At 41.5% G+C, this 16,176-nt stretch overlaps 1 protein-coding gene across 1 annotated transcript in view; it reads right to left on the bottom strand.

The window, feature by feature from the left end:
• LOC127220155 (ALK tyrosine kinase receptor-like) overlaps positions 1-16,176 on the bottom strand; it is a 206,273-nt gene that overhangs the window by 55,711 nt on the left and 134,386 nt on the right. Inside the window, exon 2 of the mRNA XM_051181889.1 lies at positions 11,158-11,285. Coding sequence (XP_051037846.1) covers positions 11,158-11,285 — 128 coding nt within the window. The remainder of the gene's footprint in view (positions 1-11,157; positions 11,286-16,176) is intronic.

Genomic DNA, 16,176 nt, shown 5'->3' on the forward strand with positions numbered 1-16,176 from the left:
ATTACAGTGTTCTTGAAGGAAAAGATACAGTTCTATTCTACTGGTTGAGTGAATGATTAATGAGGGGATAATTAGTCAATGTTTGTTCATTGTTTCATAGACACAAAGTGCTGGCTAAGAGCTAAATGGAGGTGCAGGAGCAGCAAAAACCCACACATTTCACATCCCTCCAAATGCTCATCATGGGAACCAGAAAATTGGTGTGTGTGGGAATATCAGAGACCATTTCTTTGGTGGCTTGCACACTGTACTTTGAAGGACCATCTGGGAAAAACCCAAAAACCACCCACCAAAGAAATCACAAGAAGGGCAGTAGTAAATTCCCCAAACATATGTGCTCAGTGTGGCTTGACAGCAGAGAGTGCCCAGCCTTTAAAATATCCATGAACACAGAGAAAGATCATCGTATCCTAGCAGTGCATTTGCTCTTCTAACTATGGCTGTCAGCTAGCAAAAGTCTCTCTCACTTTATGCCCAACGAGACTTTTGACATTTTATTCCCATAGTTCCAGGGCTGTGAAGATAGCTGGCTGGGCTCTGAGCCTAGAGTAAGTATTTCTAGGATGTCAGATAAAGATGAGGTGTTCATTTCTCTTGCCTTCATCAAACCAACCAACCCACAAACCAATTCCATCCTCTAGAAGATTTTAAATACTTTAGGGTTGCTGAGAGATAGCTCTATTGGTAAGGCACTTGCCTTTCAAGCATGAGGATGTTAATTTGGACTCCAGAAATCATGTGAAAATAGCACATGTAATCCCAGCACTGGTGGCTAGGTGGATCCATGGAACTTATGGTCAACCAGCCTTACCTACTTGATGAGCTCCCAAGCCAGTGGGAGACATTGTTTAAAACAGCAAGATAGATTGCTTCCAAGGAACAACATCTCAGTCTGTAGGCTGGTCACAAACATACCTAGGCATACATGTGGACACACATAAAACATTTCAAGCTAATGCACAAAGGATTTAAAAATAATCTAGTATTTGATGAATATGACTCTGAACTTTATGTCAAGTTTAGGAATTGAGCCCTCATTTACCTCATTTGGGAGGATGGACCCAACTACTAGTCTCTAGGATCATCTTGAGGCACTATCTACTGTTTGTCCAACTATGGTTTGCACTGAGAGAACATCTTCCCTTTTAGCCCCAGCTCTACACATAGGAATGGAAAGCCTATGTGTTTCCTTCTCCTATTCATATTCCTGTGTCTCCTTACCTCACAAATACCTCTCTGATGTACTTCACATGCCAGGGGATGGAGAAAGTCAGCTATAAACAGGAAGGGTATTTCAAAGCTCACACTTTATCTCAAATGTTGTCTGTAGTTTGCAACGGAACTAGCTATATAGTTGTGGTGATCTTAATATTAGGATGTCTTCCCAGCGTGATTGCTTATAGTAAAGTTCAAGGTCAGAGAAGAAGCATGCTCTAAGAGGTACAGCATCCAAGTATGGGACACTTGACCTCTCTACTGGTCCTTAGATTTCCATGGCCCATTTCCTTTAGTCATTTTTCACAAGTTGAACATCTAGAGACACTATATATAGAGAGTTTGTTCTCTGGCTTATAAATGCTGATTCAACCAGCCTTTCTTCATGGGTTTTCCATGGACTTCATTCACATCCTGTTGGCTCAGGTTTTCTCCATATCTCCTACCTATGAGCTAAGAATTGCCAAAGCCATTGAGTCAACCACACTATGACATGTTACTTGGAGGTTGGAGTAGACCTAACTCACTAATTGTGGACACCATGTCAGGGATCACAATTGCTCTTCGCATGGACACTCAGGTATGTATTGGCATCTTCATTTCTTGCACATAGTGCCATTAGGAAAACGGATACACAACATCTTGATGATTCAGGAATCAGACTCACATTTTCCATACCCAGATCCTATCCCTTTTGCTTTGTCCATGTTAATGTATCTCTTGCTTTTCTTTCTGGTTGCTAGACATGACTTCTTTCTTTCTTCCTATCTTCCTTCCTTCCTTCCTTCCTTCCTTTCTTTCTTTCTTTCTTTCTTTCTTTCTTGCTTCTTTCCTTCCTTCCTTTCTTTTTTTTTTCTTTCTTTTTTTCAAGATAGAGTCTCACTTTGTCACTATAGTTTCTTTTAGACAATGGAAAAAAAACCCCACAGGGACATGGGGTTGAAATGCTTGATTCTGCCTTTATCTGCTATTTGGGAGAAAGAGAGACTATGGGAGAAGTGATGGGTTGAAAGCAATGTTGAACTGACATCTTATTCTTTCTGGTCTCCATTCACATCACAGCCACAGATTTTAAGAAATGGCTACACAGGGTCCTTGGTGACCTAAATAGGAAATATATTCCTAAGCCCCTTATTCATCACCAGTTGGTACATTAGTCTCATTAATAACTAGAGCTTAATCCTCCACCTTCAAAGAGGCTTTCATTACCCCAAAACAATAATTTTTTTAATTACCAAGACAGGGTGAAATTACATATTGAATACTAAGGACAATTTAAAACTAATAAATACTTTTGGAAATTCTTTGAACATTTTAATGAATTAAAAGTTATGAAACATTTATAAGCAGTAACAACACTATTTAGTACCATTAATAAAATAAATACATTAGTCAGAGAATGAAATTCATTACTATTTTACTACTAGACATCGATGTCAATGACAGAATAGTGCTCCAAATTACTTGTAAAATAGACCAATTATTTTAGTATGATTAATCTTTTCAATTATTTCTTTTATGTAGTTGTAATTTGAAAGTAATTTTCTTCTGGGAGTACCATGACCTCAGCATATCCATTCTTTATTTATTTATATTTAAAACCCCTTTTTGAATCTAGCCTCCATTTTCGGGTGAGTTTCAATGGTTCAATATTTAAAGTAGGGACCCAAGCAGTTGTTACTCCTCCTAAGATCTCTATGGGCATTTGTAATTGGCTTTCTTTGTGATTATGAGTAAGTCGTTCCAAAGTAAGGAAGTCGTTGCCAGCAGTGGCTGTTTGCTGAAGGGGAAAGGAAGCCAGAACATGGCCTGGCTCTATCTGGAAGCTTTAGATTATAGTCTGCTTGAAAGGCAGCATGAGCAGCATGTCTAAGTCATCCACACAGGATTAAACAATATTAGCTCTTTGCAAGGCACAAAGACTTGTAGGGACTGGGTCAAAAAGTGATACAGAAAATGACATTATCAGAGGTTAAAGCACTAGTTGTGGGGGGAAAGAGGAGCAGCTGCCTCTAAAATCATAAAGCAGATCTAGGCTATTAGAGTCTGCTGGAAATAAGGTGGTTTCCTCTCCACCCTGTGGCTTGGACAAAGCACAGATGGAAGGCAGAAGGTGGGTGGAACTCTGCAAACACCCCGTGGGATAGCTCTGCAGAATTATTCTTCTCTGGTTCCAGAATGAGGAGACTCAGCTTAGTCAAGGGACGCTAGAGAGAGGAGGCAGTGGTATTTATCATGCCAGGCACTGGCTAGGAGCTCTGCACACAATGTCTGTTTTAATCTCCCAACAAAGCTATAATTATGTATTATTAGCCCATTTAATGATGAAACCCCCCAAAAAACAAAGCCCACAGATTTAAGAAACTCTTCCAAGCTCACAAAGGTGGTAAGCAACAGAACTGAGCCTCCACGCTCATTTGGTCTGATTTAAAAGCCCATAATCTCCCTCCTCCATTAGGATAAGCAAACCTTTATTGAGCACTCACCATGAAAACAGCACTCTTAGTTGCTAATTGAGACACATGGATAAAAAAAAAGACTTTGATTCTAGGAAGTTAGCGTCTATTGAGTGAGACATATAAATAACTCTGCAGAGAAGTGGATTGTTCTAAAATAGAAAAGCATGGAAACATAATTCTGAAGTGAGACAGAAAATAGTATCTCAGCTGAGATCTGAAAGAAGTGTGGAGCTGCAGAAGGCAGCCTGTGCTGCAAAGCACTCGTGGAAGAAACTTCAAGCTTGGGAGGTGTTTAGGAAATGCCAGTAGATTTCAGTAGCTGGATGAAGTCATGACTTGTGTGTGTGTGCCTATGTGTATAGATTCCTGTGTGGGTGGTGTATGTGTGCATGTACATGTGTAAGTGTGTGTGTGTGTGTGTGTGTGTGTGTGTGTGTGTGTGTGTGCATGCATAACACTATAGATAGATATATAGATGATACATAAATAGATGGATGGATAGATATGTAGATAGATACAAAGATAGATACATAGATAGATGGATGGATAGACAGATGGATAGATAGATGGATGGATAGATAGACAGATAGATAGATGGATAGATTCTTGCAAACAAAGGCTAGAGGTCTTGGCCATGGGTCTTGTCCTGAATCTTTCTCTAACTTGTTTTTTGGAAACAGAGTCTCTTTGACTCCACAGCTCATTGGGCTGGATAGCCTGGCTTTCATGTGAGCCCCAAGAACCTCTCTGTTTCTGTTTCTTAATAGTGATATTATAACCATGTACCTCCACACTCTTTATTTCTTATTATATCTACTTATTTATTTTCAACATGGGTTCTGGGGATTGAACTTAGGTTCCAATACTTTACTGACTGAGCCATCTCCCTAGCCTGACATAATTTTAATGCTTACTTTTAAGTGATTCAGACTACTTGATAAGGCAGAGGTAAGAGATTTTGGAAATAGAGAATTAAGAAGGGGTGTTTTGAAAATAGGGTCCATCCACTACAAACAGGGTTCCTCTGGAGGCTGTGACTGCAGTTTCCCTGTGCTATTCAATTCCAAGGATCAGACCCAATATTTGCAGAGCTGACTCAGTCCCTTGAAGTGACAAGCCCGGCTGGTGGAACCTCCCAGACTGGTCTTATGTGTTTTTCATCACCTACTGTGCATTTGGCCATTAGTCACCATCACCAAGCTGTGCAGGGGTCCAATTTGTTCCTGTGAATGGCAGCTTCTCCATGGGAAACGGAGAAGCAAGGAGAGAACAGCTCATTTTAACTGGCTTCAGGCATGGGAGGCCCAGAGAAGTTTGGCAGCCCATGGCATCCTTTCTGTTGCATCTTTAAGTCAGTTTCTTATTGACCCTCAAGGTGAAGTAAACGCCAGGAAAACTATTGACATATTGGTATTCCCACTTTCAATTAAAAAACAATTAATGTGCCAGTTCTGGAGGAGACCTTTAATGTCTCTGGAAATGAAGAGGTGGGGAGGGGACTTATGTTCAGGATTTCTGATTGCTAGTTCCATGTTATTCCAAGATCTTGCTGAGAGAGCAACAGTAGAGCTAGTTTGGAGAAAGATATCTCTGAAATGGAGCAGCTGCTTTGTATTTCTGGTTAAGTATAAGCAGGGATGCCTTTTGGGGAGCAGTTTCTGTATCAAGTAGAATGAAGACCGTAAATTTACCATACCAAATCCAAGCCTAGATAGGAAAAACAATTGTCTATTAGGGTCAGTAGGTATTGAGATTTTCATCTTCTGAGTAAATGTCTGTTTAATGAACAGGCAGATGCACTGGTGGATGCAGAGATAAGTCTACTGCAGAAAGGGGAGTTATTGTGTGTGTGTGTGTGTGTTTTCTTTCTTCCTTCCTCCCTCCCTCCTCCCCCCTCTCTCTCTCTGTCTTTCTTTCTTTCTTTCTTTCTTTCTTTCTTTCTTTCTTTCTTTCTTTCTTTCTTTCTTTCTGCTGGCAACCCTAATACAGAACACCACCTAAGACAGAACACAGTTTGAGGACCCTGATGGAGCATTACTTGCTGCTGAAACACAAAAATGACCAGTTTGGACCAGTCTGCCAGGAACCCATGGAATCATCTCTCATTTTGTCCAGCAGGATTTGGAAGCCTACTGCAGACTCTAGTTGGCTTCACATGACTGACCAAAGATTTGAACTTGTCTTTTTGGCTTCTCCCATTTCTTTTCATTCTCTCTTAGGCTAAGGAGGATGTCCTCCATTGCTCACCATCATCTCTGGTGGGGAAGGCTGGCATAAATCACCAACCATTGTCTGAGAACACCCACACTACCTTTACAGCTAGAACACCAAAGTGAGGACCTATGTGGGAAAGAATTCATAAAAAGGATTAATATTGAAGGTATTCAAACAAGGTATGGAGTAAAACTGGTTTTGGCTTTCATATTTTATATGAGAACAGAATTAAAGGACCAGAAAATCAAGACAACAAAAGAGCTGAATATCAGGCTGTCTAGTGATTCTCAAACTGTATTTTAGAAGCCGTTTCATGGGGTGCATCAACCTATGGAAGAAGTGGTTCTGGCCCCTATTTCTTATGCCAGTTCTACAGTGTAACTATATACTAGACTCCAATATAAAACTTTTGCACGTGGTTCAGTTTTTAAACCATGAATGTAGTTTAAGTCCTTTCAAGGTGATCTCAGAGATGTTTAAGATATTTGTGCATCTCCAACCCTGAGAACACAAGTTTCAGGGTAAGTATAATCACAATACAGGGTTTGTCCTCTTGCATCCCTTTTCCTTTCTGAGCCTGTGAAGTCAGTGAAATAAGTCCTCATGTTACCCTTCCTAGAGGTATCAGGAATGTAAGGGATCTAGACTGCTTTTGGTTGAGAAAATTGTGAGCAGCTTGAACATGGCTCTGGGCTGGGAAGCCTCGGGTGTGTTTCTTGCAGGTTCATCAAACAGGAGGGTTATAGGGACTTGAAATAAAATGTATTTAGGCTCATTCTGGTGTCATTAGCTGTTCCCTCCTTATTTTATGCAGGTGAATCCTTTGCAGGTCTTTACATTCATTTTGACCAGTAGGCAATGGTGCACCTCAAAGGCTCTTGACCCATGAAGGTTGAGAAAAATGCTGAATTGTTTTCTTAGAAACACTGAGATCAAAGTAGATGGAAGGATAAAGTACATTAGGCTGGTCAGCTTTTCCAAGGAAACGCTTTGGGTTTTTGTTCATTACACATTCATACAGGGAAAGAGGCTGTCTAGATGTCTTCTGTCACCCTTCCAGTGGTGACCTTCCATAGGAAGCAGCTAAGACCCAGATGGCTTCCAATCCAATTATCAGCTGTGACTCTGGGTTAATGACTTCATTTGCTGGGCCTCAATTTCCCCATCCAACTAAGGGATGTAATAATGGCACATAGCTTTCAGCATTGGAGTGAGGATGAAGGTAAGTAATAGGCATGAGAAAGTACTAAATGATCATTTACAATGTGTATTTGTGAGCTGCTCAGAGCATATGGACGCTGTTCACTCCTTTTCAAGGTGCTGGCCCTGCTCACTCTGTGTTGTGTGGTTTGTGTAGGAGTAAAGATGGAGGTTTTTGTTCAGCCTGGTCCCACAGCCACTTTGCCCCTAATAAACACATGGATGCTATATTAATTATAAAACTGTTGGCCGATGGCTAGGACTTCTTATTGGCTCTCTCTCTCTTAATTATTAACCCATAACTACTAATCTAAGTATTTCTACATGGCCTTATCTTACCAGAGACTGTCTGAAGTGTCCTATCTTCCCCATCTCTATATGGTGTCTCTCCATGGTGGCCTCTCTCCACCTCCTCTTCGCATTCTCCTAGTCTCCTAGTCCTACCTATCTTCCTGCTTCTATTGACCAATTAATGTTTTATTCACCAACCAATAAGAGAAACATATATACAGAAGATATACAGAAGGGCATTGCCCATCATAGGAGTGTCCCTGAAATTGAGGGGCCTTGGGGAGTGACCTCTGGGTTATCCACCAAAGGCTTTTTGTGAGTGGGACAAGGGAGCCCATACCTGGGTGTCTCTGGAGGGTGATGTCCCTCTCAACCATACCCAATGTATAAACTTCTTTTTCATTAGCTTATCTAGGGGAACGCCTGATTCCAAGCAATTTCTACTCACAGCTACCATCCTTTGGAAGTAGGTTCATTGCCCTAGCTTGAAGCTATAAAACAGGAACAGTATTTATTAATCCATTGATTAACCAATCTGTCAACAAACATTTATGTGTTGTTTCCTATGTGCTTAGCACTGTGCTAACTGCTCCCTCGAGCAATTAAAGAAATAAAAGACAATGTTTTGAACTTCAAGTTAGGGTTCCCTGATGACTAACTGGCAAACAATAGCTAGATTTAGATGCAGGCATCAAAGTCTTCCAAGTGCAGTTTCAGTAGCTTCCAATGACATATCCCTAGCAAAGAAGTACATCACAATCCCCATATTATTTTCGACATGGAAGGGGATAAGGGATTACCTGTGCCTATTTGGAAGGACTGCAAAGAAAGGGAATATTGTGGTTTTCAAATGTGAGAAAGATGGGCAATAGTCTTAGGGAGATCACCTAGCTGATGCCTAAGTCTATATTCGTCTACATAAAAGATATAAGAAGAATTAGGCATGGTACTAAGAAAATGAAATCTGAAGGATAAATTCAAGAGTCAGCAAAGTAGCTAGCTGGGTGGGGGTTGTACACACCTTTAATCCCAGCACTAGGGAGATCTCTGAGTTTGTGGCCAGCCTAGTCTTCTAGCACAGCCAAAGCAGCACAGAGAAATCCTGTCTTGAAGCAAGCAAACAAACCAACAACCATGCCCAACAAAGAGTCAGCAATGGAGCATCTATGTGGGCACAGATAGAATATGAGGTGGCAGTAAGCTGGATGTTCTGGTCAGTATAGGGCTCAGAGGAGCAGGAAGGAGTTGAGAGAATTCTATGGCATACAGTAACATATCAAACTACACCTTCCACAAAGGCAAGAGAGTGTCAAGGATGCACTGGTGGCTTTGTGATTTTGGCATGTTTCGAAGCACCTGTGACTTTCAGTTTCCCTACTTGTTAGATGAGAAATGTCCCTGTTCTCTATCATTATTATAAAGCTTATGGGACACAGTACACATGAAGAAGGTGGTGGACATTTAGCCTATGTGAGTGCTCCATCAACATTGCTATGCATCAACTGAGTACCGATTAAGGGTATACACTGTGATAGATGTCAGTGTTGAAAGAGGAAATAAGTACATTTTCTGTCTTCCTCAAGACATCACAGATAGACGTTGTCTCCTTTGCAGTGATAATTGTGCCCAGTATCTCCTGTCAGCCTTCTTCAGATGAGCTAAAACAGTGTTCTTCCTCACTGAGCCAAGAAAGAATAGTAGAGTCATTTTAGCCCTGTTTCCTTTTAAACTTTATCTGTCCCTCACTATGAGGGAGATAAAGTTACAATTAAGTAATAGACTAGATAGCTTTCAGACCCATCTATAGCCCTGGTTAGCATGTCATCAGCTCTATCCACACTTCAAAGACATTATTTTTCCCCTTCTCTCCTTCATGACCTAACCAAGGCCATAGCCCCAGAAAACACAGGCAGCTGTCTACAACACATAGGCCTCAAGTATACCAAAGCATCCCCCTATATCCCCTTGATTTTTAAACATGTGGATGCAGTTTTAGGATGCGTATTATGTTTGGAATTTGTCTGCATCATCTGAATTTGCTCCATTATGGGATGAAAGTTCTCAGAGCATCCTGACATCACCATTCTATGCTTTATTTTCTCACATGCCCACAACAGACTCCTCTAGTGCACTGGTAGCTAACATGTTCTGAGTTTAAACAGGGGAGGATGCATAGCTCAACTGTTTCCCCATGAATACCATCTTGCCCTTGAATGTGGGGCCTCCAGACCTAGAGACAGGAAGGTGGCAGGACTGTCGGGACCTCCCTAGGTTTCGTGACCAGGTAGAGACAGAAAAGGGTTCCCTGCAGAGGTAATTTTCTGAGTCATGAAAGGTTACTGAAGGAGGTGAAGTCCTTTGGTTTTGCAAGGATGGAGAAGCAGACAAGGAATGAGCTTAAGCTCTGTAACAGATTCACAAGCCCTGGGGGAAGAATTCTCGAGGTGAAAGGGGCTTGTAAAGTAGTGGATGAAATATCTGTGTGTTTAATTAAAATTCTTAATTTGAGAATGCAAAGAGTTTTTGCAGAGTCAGACATGCTGGCTTTATTTTGTGCAGGGCCTGATATCTGGGCCTTTGTACTCAATTGTTTTCTTTCCTGATGTTTTTTCAAATGGGATTATGCTATTCATGTAAACTTATGTCTTTCCCATGTGATGGCTCTGTTAACTGGCTACATTTTAACTGAGGGTGCCTTTTGGATGAACCCAGATCCTCAACATCTGTGAAGCTTGATGGTGTTCAGAGACCACATAAGTTCACAAATGTGGAAACCTTCACACATAGTCCTGGTTCGCTCCCAAACCACACCCTTATTCATGCATTGCTTTACAGCACAAGCTAACCTGCATATCCACTGTAACCAGTTCAGTCTATCACATCATGAGTCTTCTTTCCCCTGCATAGAAATCAGTTTTGACTAAAACAAGAATAATAATGAAATTCACTTGTGAAAGGCCATTGATGAATGGAGAGTCACACAGCAAGAGAAGGGACAGGGAGTCATTGTCCCACTCCACCACTAAGAGCACAACAAATCCAGGCCTTCATACACAACAGAAGAACCTCCGTGAATGGGCCTTCATGATCGCTCACAAATATTCTAAATGGAGAATTAAAGTCTAGAGGTACAATGGGATCCTTTCCATACTTCATTCTTAGAACGTTCAGGTCCCAGATCCGTACATGACATGACAGTACCCTTCAATGGACCTCACAGAAGGAGGAGGAGCAGCAGGAGGAGTAGGAGAAGGAGGATAAGGAGGAGGAGGAGGAGCAGGAGGAGGAGCAGGAGCAGCATAGATTCCATGAAAGCGACTCCTCCCTGAAGTCCTCTTCTACTCTCTACATCCAGGAAGGAATAAAGGATGCTTCTGCTAGACAGGGGGCCTTTCAGTGAACCACAGGGAGCTGGGCCATACATAGCTACTGATCAGGATGCTAGGTGGGGAATCATGTACTATTTATTCTATTTACGTGGTGTCCATTTACAGTTTTCATAATAAAATATTAAGTAGTAGGAAGCATTTGGCACCACAGATGTCAAGCTAACATATTATCTAAGAAAGGCTGTATTCCACTTGACCAAGTTTTAAGGTAAATAGATACAACTTTATTCTGGAATTCTTTGAAAATGGATTGCCTAGGCCGTGGAGCACCTGCTAATGCTCAGAATCAGTTTCTAATCACTGCAGACTTTGTATTCATGCTAAATACTATTATTGATGCATTCAAGACAGGCTGTGGAGAAGAGGGAGACAAAGACAGATTCACATACCTTCACTACAGTTCTTTAGGGCAAAGAAGTCCACTGCAGACAAGCTTCGGTTTCCACTGGAGATGTATTCCAGGGCCACTCGAAATGGGTTCTCTGGACGTCCGATTCTTCCATGCAGCACGGTCCAGCTGGATGCAGTGGGAGGCAGAGGAGGAAAGTATAGGAAAACAATGATGAGAAGCCAGTCTAATATGCAGAGATTAGGTATCACACTCTTCATGGGTACCAAGAGATGGGACCCTAAATAATAGTGAGGACAGACCCCGAGAGCCACATCTGTATCATCCCTGTCCAGTGAACTCAGAAATCCCACTCTCAAACTCACTGTGGACAGTGGTAATTCTAGACAATTGCAAATATTTACAGTAGTGTTATAGCTAGTCACATAGAGCAAGGACATTCATCAATGAGATAACCCAGCAGCAGAGTCAAGGAATGGCCTCCAAAAGCTTACCAGCATATTCATAATTACCTCTTTGAAATAACAGTTGGTTTTGGCATGCTCAAGGTCTTATCATCCCCAGATTCCCTGTGTAGTTACTTATGGGGCACTAGTGAGAACTATTTATTTACAGCTGCAAATTTAAAGTGCACCGAAGCATGTACTTTGGGGTAAAAGGTATTGAAGATTGACACAGACTTGGAGAAACACTGCAAACAGAAGAAGATGAAAACATGATAGTTGGTGAGCTCTGTGATCTCAGATGCTGACACAGCCAGAGAGCAGAGGATTAGCTAAAGGGGCATTCTTACGCTGTGCTCATGCTATTAACCTCTTGGGATAGCCTCCTGTCAAATATTAGAACATCCAATTTCCTTTTCAACAGTGACTCAGATATATATCACAATACACACATGCACGTACACACACACACACACACACACACACACACGACAGATAGGGAGTGAGGGAAGGAGAGAGCTTATATTAATTTATAATTGCATATTTAAATAATATTCTGTGAAAAATAGAAATTATCTGGATTACTTTTCTTTCTTTAAAAACAATTTTATTGAGGTATAATTGGCACATTATAAATTGCTTGCACTGAAGGTACATAAAAATAATTTGATTTTTTCTTTTTTATTATTTAATATTTTTTCTTATTTTACATATCAATCCCAGTTCCCTCTCCCTCCCATCCTCCCATGTCCCTTACTGACCCCCCCATCCTATCCTCCACCCAGGGAGGGTGAGGCCTTCCATGAAGGAACATTAAAATCTGTCAAGTCATTAGGGGTAGGTCCTAGGCCTTCTCTAGGCTAAGGGAATATCACTCCATGGGGAATGTGCTCCCAAAGTACATTTGTCCATTAGGGATACATGCTGGTTCCACTGTCAGGTCCCTTAGACCGCCTAGTCCTCCTATCTGAGACCAACATTCAGGGGTTCTGGGTCGGTCCTATGCTGGTTTCCTAGCTATCAATCTGGGGTCCATGAGCTACCCCTTGTTCAGATTAGCTGTTTCTGTGGGTTTATCCAGCCTGATCTTGACCCCTTTGCTCATTACTTCTTCTTCTCTGAAAATGGATTCCAGGAGTTCAGCTCAGTGTTTAGCTCTGGGTGTCTGCTTCTGCTCCCATCAGCTACTAGATGAAGGCTCTAGTATGGCATATAAGGTAGTCATCAATCTCATTATCAGGGAAGGGCACTTAAGGTAGCCTCTCCACTATTGCTTAGATTGCTAGGTGGGGTCATCCGTGTAGGTTTCTGGATATTTCCCCAGTGCCAGATTTCTCTTCAAACCAGTAATGGCTCCCTATATCTATAAGGTATCTCTTTTCTTGCTCTCCCCTATTCTTTCCATAACTCAATCTTCCTGTTCCCTTATGTTCTCCTCCCCCTCTTCTCCCCTTCTCTTTCTCCTAACTCCCTCCCTTCAATTTTCTCAGGAGATCTTGTCCATTTCCTTTTCTGTGAGGGACCATGTATGTCTCTCTTAGGGTCCTTCTTGTTTCCTAGCTTCTCTGGCTGTGGGGATTGTAGGCTGGTGATCCTTTGCTCTATGTTAAAATCCATATATGAGTGAGTACATACCATGCTCCTCTTTTTGTGACTGGATTACCTCACTCAGGATGGTTTCGTCTAGTTCCATCCATTTACCTTTGAATTTCAAGATTCCCATTTTCCTGAGAAACTGCCATACTGATTTCCAAAGTGGCTGTACAAGTTTGCACTCCCACCAGCAGTGGAGAAATGTTCCCCTTTCTCCACATCCTCTCCAGCATAAACTGTCCTTGGTGTTTTTGATTTTAGCTATTCTGACAGGAGCAAGATGGTATCTCAGAGTTGTTTTGATTTGCATTTCCCTGATGTCTAAGGATGTTGAGCATTTTCTTAAGTAGCTTTCAGCCAGTTGAGATTCCTCTATTGAGAATTCTCTATTTAGTTCTGTACCCCACTTTTTATTTGGATTATTTGGTGTTTTGGTAACTAACTTCTTGAGTTCTTTGTATATTTTGGAGATCAGCCCTCTTTTCTATTCTATGGGCTGCTGTTTTGTCTTGTTGACTGTGTCCTTTGCCTTACAGAAGCTTCTCCATTTCAGGAAGTTTCATTTATTAATTGTCAATGAGTACAGACCATGCTTGTCTTTCTGTGACTGGGTTATGTGAGTTCTTATCTAAAGTTAGGCCCTTGTGCTTGCTTGGAAGGCATTTTGCCATCTGAGCCACTCCCCCAGGCCTGTCTTGGTTTACTTTTGGTGATAACCGTATTGCTTAAGGCCACATTGACCCTTGTCAAAGTGTCACCCAAGTGGCAGTTTTCTGTCTGGAACTCTTGCTAGGCAGGGTTGTGGGACATGAAGTGGAAGTCTGTTGAACAAAGAAGTGGGGACTGCTGTTCAGTCTCTATGCTTTTCTGTAGTTAATTCAGATCACTGGAGGCAAGTCTTCTGCCATTGAATAAAAGCGTGTTAAGTTTCCCCACTATGGATGCTGTAGAAGGGATTATTGCTGCTGTAAAGCTTGTTCTTTCTTACGGTACCCAGCAGGGTTTCCCAAATAAAACCGGTGCAATTGAATAAGGAAAAGGAAGCTTTTCAGTTTAAATGTGGAACTGTCAAAGAAAGAAATATCTGAAAGGAAATGTAACGAGGGGTTCTTAAGGAAAAGAAAAACAAATAAGCAAAGAATGCAAAATTTGTCATATTTTTCTGAAGCATAAAGGGCTCTAGTTTTGAGGAAAGATGATCTTGAAAGGTGTGAGTATTCTTTCCATATCTCAGCTCTGCGCTCTGAGGAATGATGGATTTTAATTTCAGGTACACAGTGGCCCTTGATAATGATTTCCATTTCTGGATTGGTGCTCGCCCTCGGGATAAATGTATCAGGACTTTTAGGGATTAGTTTCTGAGTTACTGATGCAATAACTTTTGCTTGAAATTCTCTGGCCTTTCATAGTTTACTGCTGCAACTTTAATAACTTTCAGAGCAGTTGCCAAACATGTATTTTATATCCAGGGAAGCTGGGACTAGGAAAGGGCAAGCTCATACCTAGGGTCAGATTTGTTTAAGAGACAGCCCAAAAGCCCAGTGAAAACCAGATCTTAGCTCTCTTGTCTCCCTGCTTCCATCTTCTTTCTTACCTCCCAGTGGTCACAAAACTGCCTCATTAGGGCTCTATTTCCATGTTTTGATTGCTCGCAACTCAATTATGCTGAAAGAGAAAGGTTTTTATTCTGATCTAGAACCTTCTGGAAGCAGATGTGCAACTGTATCCATGTGCTGGGGATTGGTGACATTCTAGGACGGTGCTGCAATCAATCAATCTGACAGTGTGGGCATCCACCCAGACTTTAGAAAGCCAGAAGGATTGAACGGACAGCCTGTCATAATCCATTACTTTCCACGTCTCTCTGGAACTCTCCGATTCCCCATTCTGCCTCTGCCTCTCATTTGTCTGATGACTTTGAATGAGACACTTTTCTGAAAATGTCTAAAATGTTGTATGTTTTCAACCAATTTTATTCTCAAGCAGAGAAAATGTCTCCAATTTGCATGACTTTTTTTTTTTTTTTGAGGAAAACCCTGACCACCCACTTTTGCTTAGTGATTGCAACATGATGAATAAATTAGAGACTATCAAAGACCATCTAAATCAACCAAACAAATAAACAAACAAAAAAGACAAGAGGTTTGTGACTACCAAGGTCTACTTCTAACCCGGGGGACAGAAGTCTTGGATTCCGGTTTTGGCTTGCTTAGACTTGGACAGTTTTCCACACCTCCTTGGATGTAAGCTTCTTCATCAGTAATATGTAGCCATTGAGGTGAAAGTTCTCTATGGGCCTTAATTGAGTATGGCTTACACACCTCTAGCATTTTACAGGATGCCTGGTGATACAACATTTTATGAAAACCCTGGAAGCTGCAACTAACAGAGCTAGTTTGGAGAAGAGTGATCTATCTTCAGTCACAGATCTCTTTACACAAGAGGCTCTGTCTTGCTCTTGCAGAGAAACAGAGACATGCTCAAGGTCATACATTGAGTTAGCCACAAATAAAGCCCAGTACTGCTCCTGGGTACTGAGGATCAGGGACAACACGGCCTATGGATCGATCTGCCAAGACTATTGCATTTTCATCACTAACAACCACAGAGACAGAGAAGGGTATATGTATTTGGCACTGCTACAGGGACCACCAGCATGGCTTTTTAAGACTAGACACTGGACAGGCAGTGGGAGGAGAAATCCATAGAAAAATACTAAGAAGGTGTGATACAGAAATGAAAGGAATTTCTCAACCAGGGTAGTGCCCACATACTTAAAGGAAACAGACTGGCAACATTTGCTGTAAGGCAACCTGCTGGTGAGACTGAGGGTTGGTAGCCATAGGTCAAGCACATGAAGGCATCAACTTATATTAAGCCTTGAATGCAGGGACATTTTTATGTCAGCACATGAAGGCCACAGGTGGTGTTGACAAGACAGAATGTGTCTTTCTTTGTGTTTATGCAGCGTCTTGGAGTACATACTACTATCAGACAGTCTTGTAAGAGGGAGCTCTCAAATC

Source organism: Phodopus roborovskii, unplaced genomic scaffold (assembly GCF_943737965.1).
Source record: "Phodopus roborovskii unplaced genomic scaffold, PHOROB, whole genome shotgun sequence".
Classification (NCBI taxonomy): domain Eukaryota; kingdom Metazoa; phylum Chordata; class Mammalia; order Rodentia; family Cricetidae; genus Phodopus; species Phodopus roborovskii.